The sequence below is a fragment of the Acinonyx jubatus genome, chromosome B2 (genome assembly GCF_027475565.1).
Source record: "Acinonyx jubatus isolate Ajub_Pintada_27869175 chromosome B2, VMU_Ajub_asm_v1.0, whole genome shotgun sequence".
Classification (NCBI taxonomy): domain Eukaryota; kingdom Metazoa; phylum Chordata; class Mammalia; order Carnivora; family Felidae; genus Acinonyx; species Acinonyx jubatus.
Window position 1 is genome coordinate 52,651,392 of NC_069385.1, and position 27,793 is coordinate 52,679,184.

A 27,793-nucleotide genomic window follows, 5' to 3' on the forward strand; every position below is an offset into this window, starting at 1 on the left:
GTGTTTTATATATACAACAGAACACTACTCGGCAATGAGAAAGAATGAAATCCTGCCATTTGCAGCAATGTGGATGGAACTGGAGGATATTATGCTAAGTGAAATAAGTCAGTCAGAAAAAGACAGATATCATGTTTTCACTCATATGTGGAACTGGAGAAACTTAACAGAAAACCATGGGGGAGGGGAAGGGGGAAAAATTGTTACAAACAGAAAGGGAGGGAGGCAAACTCTAAGAGACTCTTAAATACAGATAACAAACTGAAGATTGATGATGGGGGCAGGGGAGAGGGGAAAATGGGTCATACGCATTGAGGAGGGCACTTGTTGGGATGAGCACTGGGTGTTGTATGTAAGCGATGAATCATGGGAATCTACCCCCAAAGCCAAGAGCACACTGTACACTCTGTATGTTAGCCAATTTGACAATAAATTAGATATAAATAAATAAATAAATAAATAAATAAATAAAGGAACCAGGGTCTAATCAATAGATTAGGAAACATCAGGATAAGCAGGAGATTGCAGGCATCAGAAAATGAAAAGGCAAACAGCGGGGGTGAGGGTACCTGGAAAGTAGAGAATGTAGGGCGTTGTTTAGGATAACAGTCCTTGGAAACTGGATGAGCAGTAATGGAGAGCAAGGAGTAAGGAAAACTTCCAGGTTTCCAACTGGAAGGCAGTGCTCCAACTGATACAAGGAATACTTCAGGGAGAAGAGTGTGGAGGCGGCCCAGGAGCCTCTATGTTAAAGGCAAAAGTTAACTCCTATATGGCACCACTTAGTACCAATATCCTGCCATGGGTCTTTAAGAGTCATTTGTGTATTATTCTCCTTTCTTCAGATGGACTATAAGCTCCTAAAGGGCATGTAACTGTTCTATTAATACAGTGCTTTATACAAAGTGACAAATAATAGCTATAATGGCACAATAATAGCAATAATAGCTATCATTTCATGCTTGCCATGTGCCAGACACTTTTCTAAGTAAGGGCTTTGCATGTATTAAGTAATTTAATGCTCCCACCATCGCTGTGAGATAGGTATTTTGTTATTCCTATTTTACAGGTGAGGAAACTGATCTTGTCCAAACTGACAACAGCTAGTGACTGAGTTATCCATTTTGAGTGACTTTCAAATACATGTAACCTTCATGGATGGGGCTAGAGACTCTAACGCTAAGCAAAATAAACCAGTCAGAGGAAGACAAATACCATATGATTTCAGTCACATGTGGAATTCAAGAAACAAAACAAACGAGCAAAGAAAAAACAGAGAGAGACAAATCAAGAAACAGACTCGGGCTCTTTCTGACTTCCCCAGGCAGTAGTGAGAGGAGCTGCTGCCCTGTCTGCCCACCTGAATGGTTGGTCATGCAGAACTGCTCCAGTTTTCTGATCAAGAGGAACATGCAGACATCCAGCACCCAGCCCAATAACCTGAAGGCTCACGACACCTTCCACCAAATGGGCTGATTCACCACAAGACTGTAGGTTTGGAGCCAGCAGCCTATGGCAAAGGTGTAATGGTCATGAAGTAGAGATTTGGCCAGCGAAAACCCACTGCCTCCTACATGCGGACCACCACTAACAAGAATGTCTGGGCCACTCTCAGCAGCACCATGTACATGACCCGCAAAAACAAGTACTGTCCAGATCTGCACACAGCTGCCATTTGCAGGACCAGTGCCATCCTTCTCACCAGAAGCCTATGACGGTGAAAAGGAAGCACCCCACTAAGAACTGCTGAGCACCTGCCCCCCCACCTCCAAAGCAATAAAGATGTCAACCACCTGAGGAGGTGGGGGGAAGAAGAAGAAACAGATTCTTAATTATAGAGAACAAACATGATTACCAGAAGGGAGGTGGGTGGAAGGGATGGATTAAAAGGATCATGGGGATTAAGGAGTGCACTTGTCATGAGCACTGGGTGATGTATGGAATTGTTGAATCACTATATTATACACCTGAAACTAACATGACTTTGTTACCTAACTGCAAGTAAAATAAAGACTCTAAATAAACAAAGAAACGGAACTTTCTGGCAACCATAGACATAAATAACATTTAATATCTTGTTTATGTATTTACTATGTGATCAGTATGCTGTCAGAATCTTGAAGGAATTAAACTTCTGGGTGCCAGATATTTAAAACTTTACTATGTTACTAAATAAATGTTGCCATTCCATACCAACCAATATCCAGTGACATAAAATATTCCAGATGATTAGTTAGCAGAGTCATTTGGTGCATATTCTATGTGTATAGTAAAAGAGAACATTTTCTTCCTTAGACACATAGGGAAGATGAAGATTTTAGTGAAGAAGAGCCTGAAGAAGAGGAAGATGATATTGACAACATCCTTGAAGATGAATTTCCAAAAGATGAGGAAGTGATGAGTGAGGAAGATGAAGAACAGGAAATTGATGCACTTGAACGCCTGAGAGGTGAACTGGGAGAAAAATTTGAAACAGATATGAATAATTTACAAGTAATACAGGTTATTACTTTTCCTTTTTTCATAATTCACAGTGTAACATTTGAGAATGAAAGAAGTGTAGTTGGTTTATGTCTTGGTTTCTTTTTGACATTTCAAAAGAAATGTGTATCTTAGGAGTATCTTCCCTTTTGCCAGGACCGCTTGCAATTATGAAAACAAATTAATAACTCAAGGGCAACATGGAAGCCACAGAGAGTCAAAAGTTTTAACTGCCAATATGCAGCCACTCAGAAGCTGAAAAATATTTATTCTCTTGACCGAAGTGGTCAGTTACCAGCAATGTGTATATGCTGTGACCAGACTTGGTCTCATTAAAAATATTTGGTTTGGGGCACCTGGGTGGCTCAGTAGGTTGGGTGTCCAACTTCAGCTCAAGTCATGATCTTGCGGTTCATGAGTTTGAGCCCCGCATCGGGCTCTGTGCTGACAGCTCAGAGCCTGGAGCCTGCTTCAGATTCTGTGTCCCCCTCTCTCTCTGCCCTACCCCTGCTTGTGCTCTGTCTCTCTCTGTCTTTCAAAAATGAATACACATTAAAAAAATTTTTTTTAATATTTGGTTTTCTTTATTTGTTTTTCATCAGGATGAATGTGAGAAGCTTATGATACCAGTAATTCTCATTAATGGAGCTCGGAAAATCCATATTGTACAATATAATTTGAATATGAAACTGAAACCACTGGTAGAGAATCGTGAGAGCATTTTTGAAAAATGTTATCCAATAGCATCACACCTTGCCCAGAAAATGCTGAACTACACCTATAAGCATATAAGTGCATTTGGCTACTGGGACCCTGTAAAGGTAATGTCGGCAAATGCACCTGAAAGCTGTGTTCTTTCTTTTATTTTTGTTAAGTATGTCTAAGAAGAAGACAGGATAATTTCAAAAATTGTAAGCATTGTACAGTACTCTTAACTAGCTATAAAAACGTGATTGTTTTAATTTTCTGACATCTGAAAAGTAATCAAAGGGTTTAATTTCTTTCATGTATATCTGGAGAGATAACACAATTCCAACTAGGTTTTAACTTGGTAGCAGAAGAAGATGGGTAGTAGAAATATTTTCAAAGGACACATCTAAAGAGCTGAGCTCTGGTACTAATTTGTTACCTAATTTTAGGCAGGTCATTTAACCTCTTTCATTCTTTAATGGAACCAGGCCTAAGACCTCGTACTAAGACCTAGTTCTGTACTAAGACCCTGAAAGAATAATACCAACAGGCCACTGTGATCAAAAATGAGAGTATAAAGAGTATACAGTGTGAGACACAATATGAAATGTGACATTGATGTTCATAACAAGCATTCTAAGTACAATATTTTTATGCATGTGGACATATTTACTCCAGTTGGAATTCACTAGCCACAAATGTGGGATGATTTTCAACAAATCTTAACTAAGACCATTCCAGCCACTTTTCTAGTCCTGGGAACAGAGTAGTGAACGAAAGGTTTCTTTTGTCATGGAGCTTACATTCTAGTTGGATTGGGGAGTGAGGATGGGCATAAGTAAATAAACAGAAAAATATATTCTTGAAAGATAGTATTAAGTGCCATAAAGACAGTAAAAGAATGTCATGTGATAGTTACCTATTCACTTGATCAGTGTACCTTTTTATTTCCATCAATGATATAGCACAGTGGTGAAGATCATGGCCTCTACCACCATTTATTAGTGACCTTGGACAAATCATTTAACCTCTCAGTCATTCCTATTTGCATAATGGGAATAAGAATAGTTTCCTACCTTATAGTATTGTTACAATGACTAAATGAGTTAATTACTATAAAGTGTTTAGAACAGTGTTTTGTTTTTTGTAAGTGTTCAATAAAAGTTATTGTTATTAATACATATTACTATTATTGGTCACTGATAAAAAGTATTTTGGAGGATGGGATCCAAAAAGGAGCCATGTGCATGTTACTTGAAACCTCCTTCTTGGCTGATATTGACACAATCAGTTTCAATTTTACTTAATTGTGCTATCTTCTTTATCTTAACCATACATAGGATGTCAAGAGAAACCTTTTCAAATATCATGCTGGAATATAGAAACATATGACAGTGTCCTCCATAGAGAATTGGATAGAGTTAAGCATTAGAATGGCCTGGAAAACTTTTGAAAGATAGTCATGCCCTTTCTCTGAGATGAGTGAGAAAGGGGAAGAAGCAGACAAAGTCAGAACCCTATTTAGGGAGGAAGGTTTCATGTCTAAATATAATTAGAATTGTACAAAAATGTGTTATAGGGAAATGAGTGCATGGTCATAAGAAGAAGGGTTTAAGCATATAAATAATCATTTCTCAGGGCTGTTGGGAATCTTTCTGGGTGCATGACAGTTCGATATTTCTGATTTGATGACACTATGGGTATTCTGACCTACATAGGAGAAAGGATACATGCTAGATATTTTGAGCAACAGCAGAAACTGCTGTAAGGACTCTCATTTAATCTGGGAATTTGAAATAGAATCATTAAACTTTCAGCTTTTTTATTACCAAGTGTAAGACAGAGCAGACATTCCTACACCACCCCTGAGTTTCTTCTTATACCTAGCACTTACTCCCAGCCATGAACTTCACTCCAGCCCAAGAATGATAATGTTGACAATACCATTGACCTGTGACAACTGTCCTGGTGTAGCTTTGGGGAAGGAGCAATCTTGAATCATATTGCTTCATACCTACTTTGTCAAGTATGGGCTGATACTTAGCCATCTGATGCTCTAAAAATGATATCCAAACCTGACTTTATTAATGACCCATTTGTCATCTTGAACAAATAAACAGATGTGGAACCACTCCTCCCAATCCTTCCATATCTGTACCTTAAGCTGCCTTTTAGGTGTTTTTCCCTTTTGTGGCTGCTCTGGATGTTTACGTGAGTGGGATTTTGCCTATATAAAATGTGGAAGAGAAGCCTATAGGATTTGTCCTACCAGTATTCCCCAAACATAGCCCAGGACCCCATCTGTGTTAGTGTACTCAGGCTGCTATAACAAAGTACCACAGACTAGGTGGCTTAGACAACAGAAATTTATTTTCTCACAGTTCTAGAGGCTGAAAATCCAAGGTCAAATTGCCAGCAGAGATAGTTTTCTGGTGAGGCCTCTCTTCCTGGCTTGAAGATGATCACCTTCTCACTATGTCCTCACATGGCCTTTCCTCTGTGCTTATGTACTCCTGGTGTCTCTTCCTCTTCATATAAGACACCAGTCTCGTTGGATTAGGGCCCCACTCTTATGACCTCACTTAACCTTTACCTCCTGAAAGGCCCTGTCTCCAAATACAGTCACTTTGGGGATTAGGCTTAAACCTTTGAATTTGGGGGAACACATTTCCATCCATAACACCACCTTAGGAATGGACTTTTTTGTGAGGATAAACTGGCCCATGAATATATGCAAACAACTTTACATTCCTTGGCAAAAACATACACTAAAGACATTACAAAGGAAGTATGGGAACTATAATGGTCATAAACTGAAGTGTATTTCAGATTTCATCAATTGCATGTGGGTATAAAATAAATTGTTCTTTTTATACAGTTTTTAATATTAAGATTAAGTTATAATTAGTTTTCTTATTTTGTAAGAAAGATATTCTTATTTTACAAATTTGTTCAAATGTATTTGGGGGAATGCTATATAACTTAAAGCTAATTTATGAATTCAATTGTGTACATATTGCAGCTAAGGGAAGGAGAGACAATCAAGCCAATTGAAACTTCAGAGAATCCAGTTTATGCTGTAATCCATCGTCAGTATATTTATTTTTTATCTAGTAAGGAATCTAGAGAAAAATTTATGAAGAACCCAATCAAATATATCCGCCAACCCAAACCTAAGCCTACTATGCCCATTAGGATTGCAATTCTGGGGCCTCCAAAATCTGGGAAAACTACAGGTAAGCATGTGTTTGCCTTTGTTATTCCTTTTTTGTTCCCCCAGTGTAGCTAACATACAGTGTTGTGTTCATTTTAGGTGTACAATATAGTGATTCACCAATTCCATATATTACTCAGTGCTCATCAAGATAAGTGTGTCCTTAATCCCCATCACCTATTTCATTCATCCCTCTACCCACCACCCATCTGGTAACCATTAGTTTGTTCTCTGTATGAAAGGGTCTGGTTTTTGTTTGTCTTTTTTTCTTTGTTCATTTGTTTTGTTTCTTAAATTCCATATATGAACAAGATCATATGGTATTTGTCTTTCTCTGACTGGCTTATTTCACTTAGCATTACACTCTCTAGATCCATCCACGTTGTTGCAAATGGCAACATGTCATTCTTTCTTATGGCTGAATAATATTTCATTGTATAAATATATGAAGTATATAAATAAATATACGTGGTATAAATATACCACATCTTCTTTATTCATTCATCTATCAATGAATACTTAGGTTGCTACCATAATTTGGCTATTGTATATAATGCTGCAATAAACATACGGGTGATGTATCCCTTTGAATTAGAGTTTTGTATTTTTTGGATAAATACTCAGTAGTGCAATTATTGTATCATGGGTAGTTCTATTTTTAGTTTTTTGAGGATCCCTCCATACTGTCTTCCACAGTTCCTGTACCAGTTTATAATCCCACCAACAGTGCATGAGAGTTCCTATTTCTCCACATCCTTACCAACACTTGTTGTTTTGTGTATTTTATTTTAGCCATGCTGACAGGTGTGAGGTGATATCTCATTGTAGTTTTGATTTGCATTTCCCCGATGATGAGTGATGTTGAGCATCTTTTCGTGTGTCTGTTGGCCATCTGGATGTCTTCTTTGGAGACATGTCTGTTTATATTTTCTGCCCCATTCCATAACTGGGTTATTTGGTTTTGGGGTATTGAGTTGTATAAGTTCTTTATATATTTTGGATACTAATCCTTTATTAGATATGTCATTTGTAAGTATCTTCTCCTATTCAGTAGGTTGTCTTTTAGTTTTATTGGTTGTTTCCTTTGCTATGCAGAAGCTTTTTATTTTAATGTAGTCTTAATAGTTTATTTTTGCTTTTTGTTTCCTTTGCCTCAGGAAGCATATCTAGAAAAATGTTCCTAGGGCCAATGTCAGAGAAATTACTGCCTGTGCTCTCTTCTAGGATTTTTATGGTTCCACATCTCACATTTAGGTCCTTAATCCATTTTGAGTTTATTTTTGTATATGGTGTAAGAAAGAGGTCCAGCTTCATTCTTTTGCATGCAGCTGTCCAGTCTTCCCAATATCACTTGTTGAAGAGATTGTCTTTTTCCCATTGCATATTCTTTCCTGCTTTGTCAAAGATTGACCATGTAATTGTTGATTCATTTTTGGGTTTTCTACTCTGTTCCATTGATCTACGTGTTGTTTTTGTGCCAGTACCATACAGTTTTGATTACTACAGCTTTGTAAAATAATTTGAAGTCTGGAATTATGATACCTCTAGTTTTGTTTTTCTTTTTCAAGATTGCTTTGCTATTCAGGATTTTTATGGTTCCATACAAATTTTTTAGGATTGCTTGTTCTAGTTCTGTGAAAAATGCTGTTGTATTTTGATAGAGATTGCATTAAATCTGTAGATTACTTTGAGTAGTATAAACATTTTAACAATATTTGTTCTTCCAATCCACGAGCATGAAATGTTTTTCTATTTCTTTGTGTCATCTTTAATTTGTTTCCTCAATGTTTTATAGTTTTCAGAGTATAGGTCTTTCACCTCTTTGATTAAGTTTATTTCTAAGTGTCTTATTATTTTTGGTGCAATTATAAGTAGTATTGTTTTCCTAATTTCTCTTTCTGCTACTTCATTATTAGTATGGAGAAATGCAACACATTTCTGTACATTGATTTTGTATCTTGCAAGCTTACTGAATTCATTTATCAGTTCTAGTAGTTTTTTGGTGGAGTCCTTAGGGTTTTCTATATATAGTATAATGTCCTTTGCAAATAGTGAAGTTTCACTTCTTCTTTACCAATTTGGATGCCTTTTATTTCTTTCTCTCATCTGATTGCTATGGTTAGGACTTCCAGTACTATGTTGAAAAAAAGTGGTGAAAGTAGACATCCTTGTCCTGTTCCTGTCTTCAGCTGAGAGCTTTTCCCCAATGAATATGATGTTAGGTGTGGGTTTTTCATATAAGGACTTTATTATGTTGAGGTATTGTTACCTCTAAACCTACTTTGTTGAGAGTTTTTATTATGAATGGATGTTGTACTTTGTCAAGTGCTTTTTCTGCATCTATTGAAATGATCATATGGTTTTTATCCCTTCTGTTATTGATGTGTCCTTTGTTATTCTTGAGTATAAAAGAATCTCCTGAAAGCTAGTGCCACTTCTCCAGAAAACCAACTCTCAGAATTGACTCAAAAGGAGATAGAAAACCTAAATAGGATAATAAGTACTCAAGAAAAGTCATTCAAAAATATAATCCCATTCCAAAACAGTCCAGGATCAATCAATAGTTTTAGAGAAAAATTGTATCAAACTTTCATAGAATTAAAAACTCAAACAATTTCTGTGTTTTTGAAGCTTTTTCAGAGTAGAGAAAAGAAGACGATAAGTTTCCCAATTTATTTCCAGTTTCTCTTGTTATTAAGGAGTATAGTCCTCAATAAATATAAGCAAATATTTTTTAAAAATTAAAAATATATAATCAAATATATGGGCAGAATTATAGTCAATATAATCAAAAGGTTATAAAGAGTACAAATTCATTTTTAAGTTAGCATAATGGTGATATCAAAACCTAACAAAGATAATACAAGAAATTATAAGTTAGTATCACTTATAATTACAGTCAAATAACAGCATATTAAGATTATGTTAGCATAAAATTATATTAAGATATTTTAATATAAGATTTTAAAAGATGGAGATATAGTCTACTGTATTAATAGTTTAAAGAGTAAAAATCCATTATCTTATCATTGCTGAAAAAGACACTTGGTAAACTATACTCCTATAATGTTTGAATTTTGTATAACTTTGGACCATGCCTTTTTTTTTTAAAGGCAAATAGTCCAACAAAACATTAGTTTTCAAGATGACATGATAACAACATGAACAACAGTTGGTCACAATAAGAATTGAATGGAAAGGACAGATACAGGAGGTATTTCAAAGGAAAACAATAGGACTTAATGACTGACTAAATCGAGAATGAAGGGGAAAGAAGAGCTCAAAGACAAATTTGTTACCAGGGAAAATAAAAGGGAGTTTTGTGTTCCAACTCTTCAGATGAAAAGTTTATTTTGCCCATTTAAACCTCTTAACATGATGAGTCTTTAATAGTCACATTCTAAATGTTCACAAACGTAATATTTTCCAAAGAAACCAAATCACTGACATTTGAAATAGGATCCCACAACCAGAGCAAAAGGTGAAAATGTGGATAAACAATCTTATTTCTCATATATTTTTCTGTGTGGCTCTTAATCCCCATTCACTATTTCACTTATCTCCCTACCCCACTTTGGGCAACCACCAGTTTGTTCTCCGTATTTACGAATTTGTTGCTGTTTCTTGTTTGTTTGTTCATTTGTTTTTTTCAGATGCCACATATAAGTGAAATCATAATAGTATTTATCTTTCTCTGTCTGTAGGTCCATCCATGTTGTCATAAATGGCAAGATCTCATTCTTTTTTTTTTTTTTAATGCTTATTTATTATCAAGAGAGAGAAAGAGAAAGGCAGAGAGAGAAGGAGACAGAAAATCCCAGACAGGCTCCATAATGTCATCACAGAGCCCAATGTGGGGCTCAAACTCATGAACAGTGAGATCATGACCTGAGCCAAAATCAAGAGTCAGACACCAAACCAACTGAGCCACCTAGGTGCCCCAAGATCTCATTCTTTTTTATGGCTGGTTAGTATTCCATTGTGTGTGTGTGTGTGACATCTTTATCCATTCATCTATCAACGGACTCTTAACACTGATTCCATATCTTGGCTATTGTAAATAATGCTGCAGTAAACATAGGGTGCATATATCTTTTCAAATTAGCATTTTTGTTTTCTTTGGGTAAATACCCAGCAATGGAATTACTGAATTGTATAGTATTTCCATTTGTAATTTCTTGTGGAACCTCCATACTATTTTCCACAGTGGCTGTACCAATTTAAATTCCCAGCAGTGTAAGGTTCCCTTTTCTCCACATCCTCATCAACACTTGTTGTTTCTTGTCTTGTGATACTAGCTATTCTGACTGGTATGAAGTGATATCTCATTGTGGTTTTGATTTGCACTTCCCTGACGATGAGTGATGTTGAACATCTTTGCATGGCCATCTCTATGTCTTCTTTGGAAAAAATGTCTGTTCAGGTCTTCTGCCCATTTTTTTTTAAATCACATTATTTGATTTTTGGTATTTAGTATTATTATTAGTTGACTTGTGGTATTATTAGCTGATCTCTTTATATATTTTAGAAATTAGCCAATGGATAATTTAGTAGGTTGCCTTTTGTTAATGGATATATCCAATTTAGTAGGCTGCCTTTTGTTTTATCAATAGTTTACTTCACTTTGCAACAGCTTTTTAGTTTGATATAGTTCCAATAGTTTATTTGTGCTTTTGTTTCCTTTGCCCAAGGAAACATGTCCAGAAAAATATTGCTATGGCCAAAGTCCAAGAGATTGCTGCCTATATTTTCTTTTATGAGTTTTATGGTTTCAGGTCTTACATTTAGGTCTTTAATCCATTTTAAGTATAGTTTTGTATATGGTGTAAGTGATACAGTTTTATTCTTTTGCATGCAGCTGTCCAGTTTTCACAACACCATTTATTGAAGACTATCTTTTCCCCATTGTGTATTCTTCCCTCCTTTGTCATAAGTTAATTGACCATATACACACAGGTTTATTTCTGGGTGCTCTATTTCATTCTATTGATCTGTGTGTCTGTTTTTGTGTTAATACCATACTGTTTTGATTTCCCATTTCTTTGTTGAAACAGAGGTGAACTTTTAACAAGGTATCAAATTATAAAAGCCTTATTATTATTAGAACTTTAAAAAGTAGGTCTGATTTCAACATTTATGGCAAAGCTAAGATTAAGGGCTCTGTAGCTCTTGCAAGGGCTTCCCTTTGGGGTGGCCCTAACTGTGGTCAGTTAATCTGCATTCCCCGTGAGATAGGATGGGCTCTCTCAGTGTCCTCTACACTCTCCTGTTTTCAGACACGATGAGGCAGGGTGCATAGACCATTACAGAGCATGGCTACATTTAGTAGTTACTGAAAGCCTTGCCTATGGTCTCATTTAGGTGAAGCAGAAGTCAAAATGGATCTTGTTTCAACCAATGGCAACACCTATGTGACTTTGGACAGATTATTCCATTTTAGTGGGCATGAGTCCTCTCATCTATAAAATTAGAATTTCAATATTCATTCTATCCACCTGATGGAATGGTTGAAAATATCAGATAAAGTCACAGAAGAAAAATTGCCTTGTGAGTTATAAATTACTATTAAAATGTCAGGTACGCCATTATAATTTTTAAAAATTATTTCCTATAGGATTAACTGAGACCTAACTGTGTAGGGATATGCTATTCTGATTGAAGCATGGATTCCATAAATAGATAGATGAGGAAACATATAGTTTCATGTGTTCGGTGACACAGGAGTATTAGATTATTATTTTGGACATAATTCCAAATAGAAATAGTACACAGGAGTATTAGATTATTAGAGTATTAGATTATTATTTTGGACATAATTCCAAATATAAATAGTACACATATGATGCCATGTAAAGCTCTCAAAAATTTTGCTACCTTGTGCAGAAGGAAGAAAACACTTAAATATTGGTTTGGTTATGAAAAAAACCCACGGAGTTGGCTCATTAGCCACATACCTGAAATATTCATAATGATTAACCTTTGACAGTATTAGTTCAATAAAATGTAACAATTTTGACTTTCAAAATTTCTTCAGGGAATATGAAGATTAGCTCACTGTGGACATCAATTAACCAGAAATTAAAAATAAGGTTGACTGATGAATTTGTGAAATGGAGTAAGTTTAAAGTTTTAACCTTTTTCAGTTGCCAAAAAAATTTCAAGTGAATATGGCTTAAAGCGCTTGTCAATAGGAGAGGCGATGCGTTATGTATTAAACAGCCAACCAGAAACAGAGCTGGCGCTCATGTTAAATTGGCATCTTCATAAAGGAATGACAGCACCTGATGAACTGGCTATTCAAGCCTTAGAAATATCTCTGATGGAAAGTATATGTAATACTGTGGGGTAAGTGGGAGTGGCCGGTGGGGAGGGAGTTAAATCAAGAAATCACTCACAGAATTTAAAACACTTATCTTCAACAAGGTTTAAAGCTCTTGTAAAGGGTGAGATCTACTTCTCAAACCTTAGGCACCTACATGGTTATATATTTTTAATTTTCTGTCAGGCTAAAACTTGGCTTGAACACTTATATGCCAGAATAGCAAGCTGGCCACTGCATTCCCTGTAGCAACCTGTGTATCGTCTAAAAGTTTCTGGCCTTACACTGCTGACAAAGGAGGCCAGTGTGACTTCCAGAGCCTAGTAGACCTTCTCACTGCCCCATGGAATGATGGAGGAGTGGCCTTCCCCTGCCCCCCAGATGGTACTGGTCTAACAGAGATGGTCTCGCACTGGCCCAGCTCTCTGCACAGGTAGCAGTGCCCCTCCCTTAATGCTACATCTGGACAGGAAGGTCCCTTTCCTGAGCTCTCTCTTTAGTTTACACTTCTCTGCTCAACCATGACTCTCCCAACACAGCCACCGGCCAGACCCAGTTATAGAAGCCAGGGCAAGCCAAGGCCCTGCTCATGAGCCCAGGTCACTGACCTAGAATCCCACCAATTTACTTACAGTTGTCTTACAGTAGGAGCCTTTATGCCCTTCCCTGCCTCTGCTCTTTAACCAAGTCCTTGGCCGGTTCTCTTAATTTCAGTTACAGAAGAGCAGATTCTGGGGTGTCAGATTTTTCCCCCAGGGAAGGCCCTGGGACTTACACAAACTGAGTTACCTCCTCCCTGGTGTTTAGCTTTGCATGCGAGGGATCTCAGTGAACACAACCCTGAGTCACAAATGTTTTATTTCATCTTAACACCAGGATAGTGACTGCCTAGTCACCCTGAATGTTTCTAATCCTGACGGTCACTCAAGCAACCTTTCACAAGCAAAGAAATTGAGCTACTCTCCATTAAAAAAACCTCAAAACATCAATGGCACTCCCATAACGTTCTCTATTAGGTTTGCCTGGCTACATTAATTTACAGTTCTCTCTGCCATGGAACTTAGAACTACTGCCTAGAGACTTGGCCACAGAGCACGGAGTGAGGGGGTCCTGTGACTTCCTCTAAACCAGCCCCTCTTGAAGACCACCAGCTGGCAGGCCCAGCCTGCTCCCACCTCAGAGGGAGTTTCCAGACCTTGGGGGTCACTCCTCCCAGAATTTGTGGACAGCCTTTATTCCTCATCTGAGTTTGATAGTAATACTCTCATTATCTCAGACTGTTGGACTAACTTAAATTCTCTGTCATTTCTGCTCAGGGGCATGATGGGTCCTGATGGAACATTCTTTCTCAGATATCACAGGGCTACTCTCACCAACTCCCTGTCTCTCCTCCCACTCGCCGGCCTCCCCACAGAACTTTAGTATAAAAGCAAGCTTAGAGCACAACTGTTTTCCCATATTTGCTTAATCTCTTACTAACATACTATTCGTTGTGCCAGTTCCTGTTCTAGTTGCTTTACATACTAGATCTATAAGTCTTTAAGACAACTGTAAGGGTTAAATATCATCTCCCCTATTTTACTAAAAGCTGGCACTCAGAGAGGTCAAACGAGGTCTCAAATCTAAGTCTGTCTGCCTCTGAAACCTATACTCTTTGCACTGTTTCATTTCTTAAAGTAATAGCGCCAATTGAATAACACAATGCTCAAGGTATTATGTGTGTTCTCTTGAATTCTGCCAAAGCCTAGCTCTGTGATGCTAAGTGTATGAATTCAGAGCTGTGTCTGTATGTATGCTGCCCTACACCTGGCTCATGGGCTGACTGAAGTTAAAAATATAGAGATAAAGAGGGCAAAGTACAAAGACAATAAATCAAGTTACACAAGGAAGGCCATGGGGCTACTCCTAAAGAGATAGACTGCTTCTAGAAAACAGGAAGGAAGGTATGAGAGAAAAGAAATCTGGAATTATTTTCATGTTTCCCCTTATTAGTGTTGTCATCGATGGCTATCCTGTAACTAAGTATCAAATCAGCCTCCTGGAATCTAGGTCAATCATTCCCATGGTCATCTTTGAGCTGGATGTGCCTTCCAAGGAGATTTTCAAAAGATTGTTCCTGGAAAAAAAAAAGGAACCAAGGTAATGTGTGTGATGAAAGCAATGATAAAGAAATGAACTTTAATCATCCAGGAAACAAGTATGTTTTTTACAACTTTTTCCATTCATTCTGTTTCGTTATTAGTTTGCCTTATCCACTGCACAATAGCACACAAATTATGGCAGTCAAAAACTCAAAACACCGCAAAAATATTAATGAGATTAGGCAATATTATCAAGAACAACATCAGAACTGGTATGTGATTGATGGATTTCACAGCAAATGGTGGGTGTGGAATGAAGTCATTAAGAAAGTTCAAATGGTGAATAAATATATGCAGACATACCTGGAAAGAATAAACGCAGGTAAGAAAACACCTTGTTATTAAAATATAATAAAATATTAAAGTCTACACATGCCTGACTCTTGTTACCATAATTCATTCAATTTGAACATTTGTTCCCACGATCTTAATCAGCATTTTAAGGATATGGTACTATCCAATTACTGGAGCATGTAAACTGTTCTAATAAATGACTGCCACTACCCAGGCTATCATTTATTGAATTCCTGTGTGAACCTAGCACGTAAAAGTAATACATAGCCTCTCACTAGAAGAGTTTATAGTGTTTGGAATGCCACATAAGAAGCTAAGTTTCAAGAATGCTAGTCATACGAAAGCAGTGGTCTGTGGAATGACATTTGGCAAAATTTTGTTTATGAACTTAGAATTAAAGTTATTTTTAGTATTTCTATCCGTTATGGTATTAGATAAATGTTGAGTCTATAAAAAACTAAATGTAAGCATAAATGCCTTTTAATATATATTTCGAATCCATGAAAGAAAATATATTCCTTTAAGTTACTTGATTTTTCTCTAGAAATACACAAAATAAAAGGAAAGTTATCTATATCTGATATCTCTAAAAAGAGTGATGACTCCAAAGAATTTATCTGTAGAGACATTTGGTTAGCGACTTTGTTTAACAGAGAAGATGTAACAAGGTACGAGAGCAACGTGACTAAGAGAATCTTGTACAAGGAAAAATGCAATGAGGATTCTGCATCATTTAGTCTTGATTTGCTTCATTATTTGGGTATAATCAGTATCCCTGGTTCCTGTTTTTCTGCAGACCAGGAATTTGTTTTTCCCTGAGGATTACATGGCATGACGAGTACAGGGAAAAAAAGAATTGAGTTTTGAGAAACCAACTCGCAGTGAGTTTTGGCTAGCATCACACTAGTAAAACACTACATCGCAGACTTTGAAAGCAAAAATTGTGAATCATTCATTTCTGTTTCCGATTTCACCCTCCTTGCCTTAGATTCGGCTCCCTGGAAACAGATTCAAGATTAAAAGTTGTGTCCAGAAGCTTAATCAGAAAGTATTCTCAGGATTTGAGTTGTCAGATTAAGCAAACAAAAATACAGAATGCCCAGTTACATTTGAATTTCAGATAAATAACAAATAATTTTTTAGTGTGTGTCGCAAATATTGCCAATACTCTAATACTAAAAAAATACTGAAAACTCATCATTGCTAATCTGAAATTTAAACTCCCTTAGCATCTTGTATTTTATCTGACAACCCTAATCAGGAGATACACCTGAGGGGAGTGAGGACACTGGAATTGGACGGAGGGAGAAACTGACCTGCCGTGTGGTGCAAATAGAAGCCTCAGCAGACAGGGGAGCCCTGGAGCTAGGATGGGCCTTCAGAGTTTCCCAAATTGAGGGGAGGACCCAGGTTCTGTATCCCTCCATTGGCCTGCCACTCAACACAGATCACTCTGGGGGGCGTGGGGGGAGGGGTTAACCTATGACAGACGGGCAATTCCCATTGCAGCTGTGACCCGTAAGCACTGATGTTGCTAGCATCTGGGGGATGGCCGCGTCAGCCCTGAAAGTGGGGTCTGGATGAGGCACCATGGTATCCACTTTATTACTCCATATATACATGCCTCTGCCTTGAATAGTTTGATCGAAGACTACCCTGTTGATCTTCTGCTTCAACTTCCACCTAATAATCTAACCTGTACCTGATTGTTTAAAATTAGTCTTGACTTGTTTTTTCATTCCACATTTCTTTTGTATGCTTTTCAAATGATCTCCTATCGGGGAGCCAAAGTTTACCCTAATGATATGGAGCAAGGTCAGGGCTAGAAGATTAAAGAGACTCTTCCTCATTCTGCTTATTACATCAGAATAACATATGTAGTTATTGCCAGATGTCATCAAGAATACCCCAAAATCAGAAGAAGAGATATTTGAGTATCTTTTAGGACTTGTAGTCATATGATTCTAAATTACCCTGTCCCTGTCACGAAACCTGTCAGGATTGGTGAGGTTAAGCACATCTGAGCTAAAGAGCAATCTAGGATTGTAATACTGTAGTACCATATAGTATGATATTATAGCACTATGTAATACTATATTCTTTAATAATACAATAAATTATTATACCATAGTACTGTAGTATTATAATAGTTTAATATCCTTTGTAGGGAAGGAATATTAGGGCTTAGCCTTTCATCTGTGTCATAAACAACAGGTGAATAGTGTATTAGTTTATCTATTGCTGCATAACAAATTATTTTAAGACTTAGCAGCATAAAATACACACACACACACATGCACGCACACATGCACGCACAATTTCTGTGGGTCAGGAATCCAGGCACAGTGTAACTGGCTTCTCTGCTTCAGGGTCTCTCACAATCCTAATCCAGGTATTGTCTAGGATTATTGTCTCACCTGAAGGCCCAACTGAGAAAGAATCTACTACCACATTCGTTCATGTATTGTTGACAAGATTTTGTTCCTTGAGGATTGTTGGGTTAAGGGCCTCAGTTCCTTGCTGGCTGTTGGCCCAGAGACCACCTTCAGTTCTTCCCATGTAGTCCTTTCCAATATGGCAGCTTGTCTTATCGAGTGAACAAGCTGAGAAGGCAAGAAAGAATGCCAACAAGACAGAAGTCATGATATTTTGCAATTGTCTTAGTTTCCTGAGGCTGCTGTGACAAAAGGCCTTAAACTGGGTGTCTTAAACAACAGAAATTTATTCTCTCATAGTACTGAAGGGTAGAAGCTCAAAATCAAGGTGTGACCAGGGCCATACTGTCTCTGAAGTCTCTAGGAGAGAATCTGTTCCATGTCTTTCTCTTAGCTTCCACTGTTTCCAGAAATCTTCTGCATTCCTTGGCTTATAGATCATCACTTCAGTCCTAAGGATAAATTTTATGTTTATATCATCACATAATGAAGTATGGGTTATGCTTCATAATTTTATAGTTAATTTAAGATCTTCTGAGGCATAATAATAACAAAGTATGATTTATGCTTCATAATTTTATAGTTCATTTAAGACCTTCCTAGTCATAATAATAATTTTTAAAAGGTAAAACTTCTCACTAGTTAAAGGGACCATTAAAATGTATTGGGGGGGTCAAAATTTACTTACTGTAACTAAGCTGTATAAAAAATAATTTCATTTTCTAGAACATCTCATATTTTTTTGGAATCCCCATTCCAGTACGGTATTGGGGAGAAAACTCTTAAAACTGTTCACTGAAGGACCTGGGGCTCTTCCTTTTTAAAATAGACTCTTTAGGGGCGCCTGGGTGGCTCAGGGAGTTGAGTGTCCGGACTCGGTCACGATCTTACAGTCTGTGAGTTTGAGTCCCACGTCAGGCTCTGTGCTGACAGCTCAGAGCCTGGAGCCTGCTTCAGATTCTGTGTCTCCCTCTCTCTCTCTGCACACCCTCCTCTCTTATGCTCTGTCTCTCTGTCTCTCAAAAATAAACATTAAAAAAATATATAAAATATAAAATAAAATAAAATAGACTCTTTTGGGGTGCGTGGGTAGCTCAGTTGTTTAAGCGTCCGACTTCGGCTCAGGTCATGATCCCATGGTTCATAGGTTCGAGCTCATGTGAGGCTCTGTGCTGACAGCTCAGAGCCTGGAGCCTACTTCAGATTCTGTGTCTCCCTCTCTCTCTACCCCTTCCCCACTCGTGCTCTCTCTCTCTCTCTCTCAAAAATAAATAAACTTAAAAAAAATAGACTCTTTATGGTAAACCTAGTCACTTTTGTAAAATGTTTCTTCCCTTCTCATCTGAGCACACGGGAGGTTTGTGTCAGTAGCATCATGTCAACAAACTATTGTCACTTTTGAAATCTACCCCATGGAAAAATTTAAAATATGTAGCAAATTTATGTGTGTGTGTGTGTGTGTGTAAGTGGGTATGTATATATGCATATACATATATATGTGTAGATATTATATATGTATGTGTGGATATATATATGTATAATATCTATATATATATGTATATGCATATACATATGCATATACATATATATATAGATATTATACATATATATATCCACACATACATATATGGCTTATAACATATATATAATTTATAATAGTTAAGAATTAAAAACAACCAAAACATTCATCAACAGATAAATGACTAAGTAAACTATATGTATATTTATACAATGGAATACTAAGCATCAATTAAAAGGAATTAGGTAAATCATATAAACTGATATGTCAAAAAAGATGTCAAAGACCACAACTAACTGATAAAAGCAAGTTGCAGAATAATGTTTACAGTATACTGGCATAAGCATACTATATGCAAAAAATAAATGTGTATATGTAAGTATATAGAAAAAAAAGTCTGAAAGAGTTACAAACTCAACAGTGATTACTCCCTGGAGGAACAATGAATTGAGAAGATGAAAGTGTGAAGAGAAACTTTTAGTTTTTACTCTATTGTTTGGAATTTTACAATGTGTATGCATTTGTATGATGCATATGTCCTTGCATTTATTTTAACTTCTAAAATCACTGTGTTTTCTATGAAAAAAAAAAGGATAATAATAATCTGTTACTAATAGGAAAAGCTGCATGCATTGACAAGTTATGTATCACACCTCAAGAACTGATTTCTCGCCTGGGGGAATTTGGACAGTTCTGCCCTATCAGCCTGGCCGAATCATATGAGCTCATTGATTGTTCTGTAACTGAGTCACTGAAATTTGCAGCAGAGTTCAGAGGGCACTATTATAAAATGAGTTCTCAGGAAAATCTGAATGTAAGTTTGTTCCTAACTCCAAATACTTACTAGGGAAAGAAAATGCCTATGTCGGGATTCATCAAATAGGAAAGGGTGGGTGCAGCTGGGAACACCCAGGAACTGGAGACCAGGAGCCCCATTACTGGAACCTGTGACTTTAAGACCAATGAGGCACCTCGGAGGCCAGTCCTGAGACTGCACCCCAAGATATATTTTGGCACAAAGCAGAGATTCAGGATCAGTGAGGGGCCCTCAGCTTAACAGGTAGAGAGACCCAACAGCAACTCCCACCAGTGGTGGGGATGCTGAACATCAGGACCCAGCCCACAGGTGGTTATGGTTATGGTTGTGGTTGTGGTTACGGTTATGGTTTATTCATGGTTATGAATAAACAGTGTATTTTAAACCACCTTTGAAAGAGTAGTTACTCTCCATCCAGGAGCTATTTCCCAATCAGGTCAGGTTGCCAAGAAAGGACATAAAACATACTGCTCTAGATGTGCATCAGTCTTTACAACAAGCCCTTCCACAGCACATCCTCTCTAAGAAGGAGAACCAAATGGAATATTTCCCATGCTCTGCAATCTGGCCCACTGCAAAGAAGGGGGGTCTCTGCATTCCCTCCGTGGCAGCCTCCCCTTTCCTCCCAGTGGCAGCTGCTTCTGGCTCAGCAGGCACTCAATATGTCACAGTGAGTTCAAGTCAACAGCTGAAGGAATCTGTCTTGTTCCTGATGATTGCAAGGTCCTTACAGTCCCGATAGTCTGCTTCTTCCCGACATGCCCAAGTGTCCACAGGGAGTCATCATAGCTTCTGTACAGGGAACCATCATTAAATGTGTCTGTGTACTGTGAAAAAAGAAAAAAAGGTAGGCAGCTAAGGGATTAAGTTCCTAGAGTACAGAAGGGAAGTCACAGTCAGTGGAAACTTCTTCATCACTACAATTCCCTATATACCTTATATTTCTGTTTAATGCAACAGAATACAAATCTGTTCTAATATTATGTCTGTAATTTTTTGAGATAAAGGTTGGTAGCTGAAAACTAATCAGATGCCTCTGGACATTTTACTTTCCCTGAAGAATTAGAATTTTAAAAATTTTATTAAGGAGGCATTTATTTCTTCCTGCATATTTAAATGGCAATCACAGAATTGTAAAACTGGAAGTGACAGTGCAGATCATGTATCTGGTCAGCCGCCTCCATTTTACGGAGTGCTAACTGAAGCTAGACGGCTTAATTCACCTGCCGAGCAGCACCCAAGTAGTTAATTACACTGCAGAGCAGGGAGACAGGCCAGCAAGAGGCTGTGCACTCTCTGGTGCCTGGCGCGTACTACGAGCTCAATAAATGTTTTATATGGGAGTGAGTGTGAGATCGGGAGAGAGATCTTAGATGTCATCACTTCAGAGCATTACTATAAGGATCTTGCAGTCAGGGAAACGAGTTACTGTAGTGCAGAAAGTGGCTCTCAGATGGTTTGCTGCTGAAAACGGAGAGAACAGCAGGAGAGCCTCGGTGTCTCTTTGACTGGCGTAGCACTCCTGTTTTAAACGGTCTGATTGCTGTTATCATTTTCTTTAGAAATTTTTGAAGAACCCAGAATTGTATGTGCCTCCGTTAGCACCTCATCCTCTACCACCTGCTGACATGATCCCCAAACGGCTGACGCTGTCGGAGCTGAAGAGTCGATTCCCTAAGTGTGCGGAGCTCCAGGGCTACTGTCCAGTGACCTATCAGGATGGAAATCACAGGCAGGTCCTCACCCTCGTGGGAGTTTAGGGTGATATCTCTACTCAGAATAGGTAGTTCCTATAACAGTCTTAATATTTGGGTCAAAAGGTCACTATTATTTAACTATAAAATGTTCTGTTTCTTCTTCGAAGAAAATTAAACATTTTTGACACTTTATTTACACGATACTGCATAGTAATTTTACAACAGGGTTTTTTTGTTTTTGGGTTTTTTTTTTTTTTTTTGTCTTTCAGATATGAGGCCCTAATACCTGGGAACATTAACTATGCTTTAGAATATCGTGATCGTATATATATTTGTGAGAGTCGAGAAAAACTCGAGAAATTTTTGAGGTGAGACCATTCACTAAGTTACAAATATTGAACATCTTCTATATTTGGTGCACCATGCTCGGGGAGGTGTGCATGTGTGTGTGTGTGTGTGTGTGTGTGTGAGCAAAATATATATTTTGTGTACAGACACACATATGCATACATATATATATATACATGTATAATGATGAATAAGAACTGGTCCCTGCTGTCCCAAAGCCTGAGGCTCCGGGGTAAGATAGACTTTATGTACCTATTGACAAAGAATGTGATGGCATTTAGGGTGGGGAAATGCCAGGAGTTCTGAAAAAGTGTGGCCCAAAATTCTGATTGAATTGTCTGTTGAAGTGAGGCCTGAATGAGGAGTGGGAATTGAGTGAGTGGCGGGAAAGAGAGACAGGTTCCAAGCAAACAAACCTGGCCCAGGGGAGTCACAGAACTGCCAAGAAATTCAGCCTGACTAGACATGATGTGGAGAGGAAAAGGATGGAGAGGTGAAGCTAGAGAAGGTGAGTGGGGCCAGAGGGTGGAAGGTCAAGTAAAGTTACCATAAATCATTGGAACTTGATCCAAAAGGCAGAATGAATACATTGCCTGTTATAATCAAATCTGCTTTGGAGAGAGACCATCATTGGAGTGTTGATAATGGTTTGGAGGCAGGAATGCCAGTGCTGAGGCTATTGGGATGATCCTGTCCAAAATAATACAGCCTGTTTGAGGTCAACCATGAAGACTAGTGTGGGCAAAGCAGTGGGCTTCTGACCAACCAAGCCCCGAGAAACACCAACACACAAATATGAGAAGAACTTACAAGGAGAATGAAGAAGAACCCACAGAGAGGTGAAGGAGAGCCAGGTTGGGGAGGCTCTGGGGAGGAGGGGAGAGAGCCGGGGGGGGGGGGGGGGCGGGGGCGGTGGCCAGCAGGTTTAGATGCTGCTTAGAGGTCAAGCAAGACAAGAGCCGAAATGTGTGTCAGATTTAAGTTATAACAGGTCATTGGTGATCCTGGTAAGAATGGTTTCAGTGGAGTGAGATGAGTAGAAGCCAACTACAGCATACCACAGAGGGGATGCAAGGTGAAGAAATGAAGACCTTGCCTCGTCCCAAGGTGACAAACACAGCAGCTGAGAGGGTGATGCACCTGAGGGCAGCGGGATGGAAGTGAGACCACCGGACATGGTTGCACGCTGTAACTTGGACCGTGCATGCCCCAAGTGAAGGGAGTAGCAGCTGCTCATCTACCGCCAGACATTTCTTTGTTTCACAGGAAGTTGGGAACCAAAGTTCTTTTTAAATTTTGTTTACTTTTGGTGTTTTTTTTGAAATTTTGATACAAATTTCTAAAACTAACATGTGGATCAGATCATATAGTATTCCGAAAATACTATGTGGAATTTGTGCAGTAGTTTGTGATCTCCACTAAAGCTCACTGTTTGAAGAAGTGTATAAAGAAAAGACACTAGTTGCTAGAAGTGATAGAGAACTGATGGAGTGAAGGTAGTTTTTCTTTTTCCTTGTATTTTTCAATGGGGACAGTGTGAGCATGTTTAGATGCAGATGGATGGGAAAGATCCAATAAAGAAGGAAATGCCAAAGGTGGGAGGCAGAGAGAAATTACTGTGCTAAAGAAACCTGGAGACAGGCCAGAGGGGGTCCAAAGTCCGGTGGAGAGGGTGGGGACAGCTCTTACATGGCAGGTAAGCTCCCCCACGGAAAGAGGAAGTGTGTGCGCCTCTGCTTGTGGTGAGCACTTGAGGAAGTGCCACTCAGATGGCTTCTCTTTGTGACATGGCACCTACCTCTAGGAGCTCCAAGCTCTGACCTTCTCCCTTGTCACGTTCTCCCCAGTGGAGAAAACCAGCTGCTGAACTGTACCTCTTAGTCGTGTCCTGTACATTCACATCCCTATGTACTCACGGTGAGTATATGTGCGAGCATCCATCTGATGAACTTTGTGTTCTTAGGTTGCCGCAGAAATACTGGAATCAGAAGCTTCCATACAAACTGCCCCCATTAAAGGAGCCCATACACCTCACAAGTCTTCCTTTGCCTGGATATCTGGAACAGGTTCAGTTACATGGTTGTCTATGTTCATATATTAGTAGAGTACAACGATCTGTTTTTTAACAATTTTTATTTTGGTAACAATGAAGCTGAAGGCAGAGTTTTCTGATTTTTAAGCTGTAAATCCACTCTTAACCTATTTTGATTATGGGTGGTTGTGAAAAGAAGAAGTGAGAAAAACCCTTGGTTCTGTAGCTAATCCCCAAATACCTGCAGGAAAATGAAGAGAGAGTAGATTGTCATGAAATTATTTACGGTTGACTTGTGGTTAGATTCTTATTTAAATTTTCTTATTTTTAAATTTGTAATATGAAGATTCAGTCTCTGAGAGGTTTAGTCACTGCTCAAAAGTGTTGAGTTGCAAAAGCACCACAGCTAAACCACCAAAATCATATTTTGCCCCAAATCTAGGGGCAAATGCCCCCAAATGCTACTCAAGTCACACTTTATTTATCTAAATATAACTCTTTTTACACAGAATAAAATTCACTAATAATCAACCACTATTTTAAAAGTTTTTTTTTTAATTCTATAAAATTAATGCCTGGGGCATAAATAATTTCATACTTTTCTCACAAATTCTTAGCCACATCATTTTTTTTGACTTGCCTAGATAGTGAGCCTTCAATCTGGTTTAGTATCAAAAGGCAAGATGAGGCTCACCCATAGAGGAGTATTCTCATAAAAGGCCACATTTCACCAGGAGGGCCTCACATCTTCTCTGCCCGCTCAGGGCTTCAGAATCTACCGTAGTGACAACTGTGGTCTCTGGAATTCCTTGCCAGGTGGTCAGGAGTCCTGATAGCAGAGGCAATCTGGTCAGCTCTGGCAATGGAAGTAGAAAATGGGCCGAGACAACTCAGAGCCCAGGAACCCCTTCTTTTGTCTTTAACATTTGGTTATGGAAAATGTCAAATATAAAAATAGAAAGAATTGTGTAATGAAGCCCATGTATCCATCACCTTCCTGACATTCAGCCAATTTGTAATTTTCATTCTTCCTAATCAAATGTACTTTGTGTTCCTTTCTTGTTGGTTAAGTGGGCATCTAACCACCTTTATAAGCCCCAGGAGGCTATTAGAGGCAAAGAATAGCCTCTTTATCTATTTGCCACTAAGAGAAGAAACCAAATTCAAACATACATATGATTTACATTGTTCCCTACCTGCAGGGTATTGCAACTTCACTAATTAAAGCAATGAATGCAGCAGGATGTTTAAAGCCCAAATTCCCCTTCTTAAGTGTAAAGAGATCTGCACTGCTATTTATAGCTTTTCACCTAAAAGGTATGTCTTCTTTAATGACATGATACTTGGCACTAATTTAACATTAATTGTAGTATACGTGATAAATGCATAGGATTGTTGAGCTGGATTGGTTGTTTGCATTGGTGTGTGTGTGTGTGTGTGTGTGTGTGTGTTGATAGCAAATATTTTGATGAAAATATCAAAATTGAGTTTCTAGTTTTTAAAGCAAGGATTACAAGTAATATAATCGGCTCTCCATAATCCATGCCACAGAGAAAGGTGAATAGAGGCAATTATGATCTAAAATGGATTAATCCCTAAATCTTACGTGTGATTTGAATATCTTCTCAGCTATAGCTGTGCAACTGTCTCACACATGTAGTTCTCTTTCTTTTTAATTTAATGACTCACTAACCTAACAGAAAACATTTACAGTTCTGTGAAATTTTCTGCAGCCTACAATCCCAATGGTTCTGAATATACAAAAAGGAAGTATAAGAAGAAGATGGACCAATTTTTGGAGAGATGTGAACTCATTACATATCTGGGTGCCAAGATGACCAAAAAATACAAGGAACCTCAGTTTAGAGCCATTGACTTCGATCATAAATTACAGACCTTTCTCTCTCTTAAAAATATAGACCCAGTTAATGGATAGTTTGCTTGGGTAACTGCAACCAGAATGTCAAGAGTTATCTGAAAGGGATGGAAGGAAATAGGTTGAAAATCTGGCCCTCTCTGCAGGACTTTTCCCTTCTGGTGGACTCAAAGCACTGCCAGCCAGGAGTGCGTGCACCTTCCTCTATAAGCATAAGTCTTAATATAATTTACAAATTATTGCCTGAACATTCTTCCTTTAACAAAATAGTTATTCCATTTAGAGTAACTCATTTTACTTAATAAATTTATTGTTCAATTTCCTTTTTAACATTTTCAGTCTCCATTAAAGAAAATTGCTCAGTAGGTGTTAGAAAGCTTCAAGAAATGAAATTAACATTGATATAAATAAAATAGAAACATTGGTTACACTTTCAACATAAAGAGCTGTTTGTAAACGTCATGAACTAGGACATGTTATCAATTTCCCAACAAAATAAATGCATTTGAAATAACTAAATGGCTTTTCTTTTTCCTAAGTATTCAAGAAGCAAGCTGTAAACATCATTTTGTAATTATAAATCACCTGCAATTTTGAGAATGATGAAATCTAGTCTTATCATGTGACATTAACCCAGAAGTATGTTAGAGGAGAGCTTACTAGATTGAATTTGAATGAGATTTTAAAAATAAGATTATCAATTTTTCAGCAGCAGTATAAGAAACCTAGGATATGAAATAGCAAGACTGGCTCTTCAAAAAATAAAAAATACAACCATTAACTGTGTGATCTTAGGTAGATCTTGGTTTCTCTGAGCCTTTGTTTCTTAATCTCTAAAATGAGTGATTTAGTTCTTTTTTTCCAGCTTTATTGGCATATAATTGACAAAATTATATATACTTAAAGTGCTCAACGTGGTGATTTTGATATAGGTATACATCGTGAAATATTTCCCACCATTAAGTTAACTCGGCTTATCCAACTCCTCACATACTTTGTGTGTGTCTCTCTATGTGTATATAGCGAGAACCCTAAGGGCCACTCTGTTAGCAAATTTTAAGTACACAATACAGCATTATTAGCTGTAGTCCCACACTGTACATTAGATCCTCAGAATTTATTCATATTATAATTGAAAGTTGTACCTTTTGACCAATATCTCCCCATTTCTCCTCCCACCCCCCACCAGCCCTTGGCAGCCACCATTCTACTCTGCTTCTATGGGCTTGACCTTTTTTGTTTTTTTGGATTCCACAACATGTATGATACCATGCAATATGTGTCTTTCTCTGTCTGGCATATTTTACTTAGTATAATGTCCTTCAGATTCATCCATGCTGTCTTTGATCCCTATCATTTCAACAATGTTAAAAGCTAGAAGGCTGTTCTGTATATTTTTTGTATATTTTCATAATAAAATGATGTTTAAATAAAAGCTAGAAGCCTATTGTAAAAGTTAAGAAAAAACCCCAAAGCCTTTGAACTATTGCTGATATACCCATAGATGAATCTATACCTTTTCAAGAGACTGGGAGCTGTCAGCAGCTACCAAGTTTTGCTGGCAACGTAAGGCCCCACCCACCCTTCTTCCCTTCCTAGTTCTTAACACCTGTAATTTACCATCTTTCCATGATAAAGGGGAACTTTTGCATTCTTAACCAGATACTACTGTCCTCAGTCTTCCTCAGCCTATGGTGTAAGGAGTTTCCTTTAGCAATTAAAACCAACTTGATTGCTTCCGTATCCTCCCCTTTATGATGGGGCAGCAGCCCCTGCAAAGTGCCCGCAAACATTTCTTGGGGCCTCCAGAGAGCATCTGGGGATTATGTTCTCTGATATGGCTTCACCCTAAGAATTCTATAAACCCAAAGATGGTCTAATTCCTCATCTTTTTTTCTGGAGCTGCTGAGTTCTCCACAGAAGTAGGGTG

The 27,793-nt window shown here is 38.0% G+C and overlaps 1 protein-coding gene, 1 long non-coding RNA gene and 1 pseudogene across 3 annotated transcripts in view; 2 read left to right on the plus strand and 1 right to left on the minus strand.

Moving 5' to 3' along the window:
* Positions 1 to 26,382, plus strand: part of AK9 (adenylate kinase 9) — a 130,550-nt gene extending 104,168 nt beyond the window's left edge. Inside the window, 12 exon segments of the mRNA XM_053222387.1 lie at positions 2,296 to 2,502; positions 3,084 to 3,302; positions 6,194 to 6,407; positions 12,529 to 12,730; positions 14,697 to 14,843; positions 14,947 to 15,167; positions 19,711 to 19,907; positions 21,473 to 21,642; positions 21,877 to 21,975; positions 23,919 to 24,021; positions 25,190 to 25,304; positions 25,721 to 26,382. Coding sequence (XP_053078362.1) covers positions 2,296 to 2,502; positions 3,084 to 3,302; positions 6,194 to 6,407; positions 12,529 to 12,730; positions 14,697 to 14,843; positions 14,947 to 15,167; positions 19,711 to 19,907; positions 21,473 to 21,642; positions 21,877 to 21,975; positions 23,919 to 24,021; positions 25,190 to 25,304; positions 25,721 to 25,923 — 2,097 coding nt within the window. The 3' untranslated portion in view covers positions 25,924 to 26,382.
* LOC128315552 (60S ribosomal protein L28-like) lies at positions 47 to 2,066 on the plus strand (annotated as a pseudogene).
* LOC113598728 (uncharacterized) lies at positions 12,035 to 27,030 on the minus strand. Of its 2 annotated transcripts, none has more exons than XR_008298416.1 (4): positions 23,754 to 27,030; positions 20,379 to 20,737; positions 17,557 to 17,742; positions 12,035 to 15,148 (listed from the first exon to the last, which is right to left on the minus strand). It is a non-coding gene; the product is annotated as an uncharacterized LOC113598728 (long non-coding RNA). The 2 variants fall into 2 exon arrangements; XR_003419433.2 differs by having other exon boundaries at positions 20,642 to 20,737; positions 23,754 to 27,026.
* Between the last annotated feature and the right edge of the window lie 763 nt (positions 27,031 to 27,793).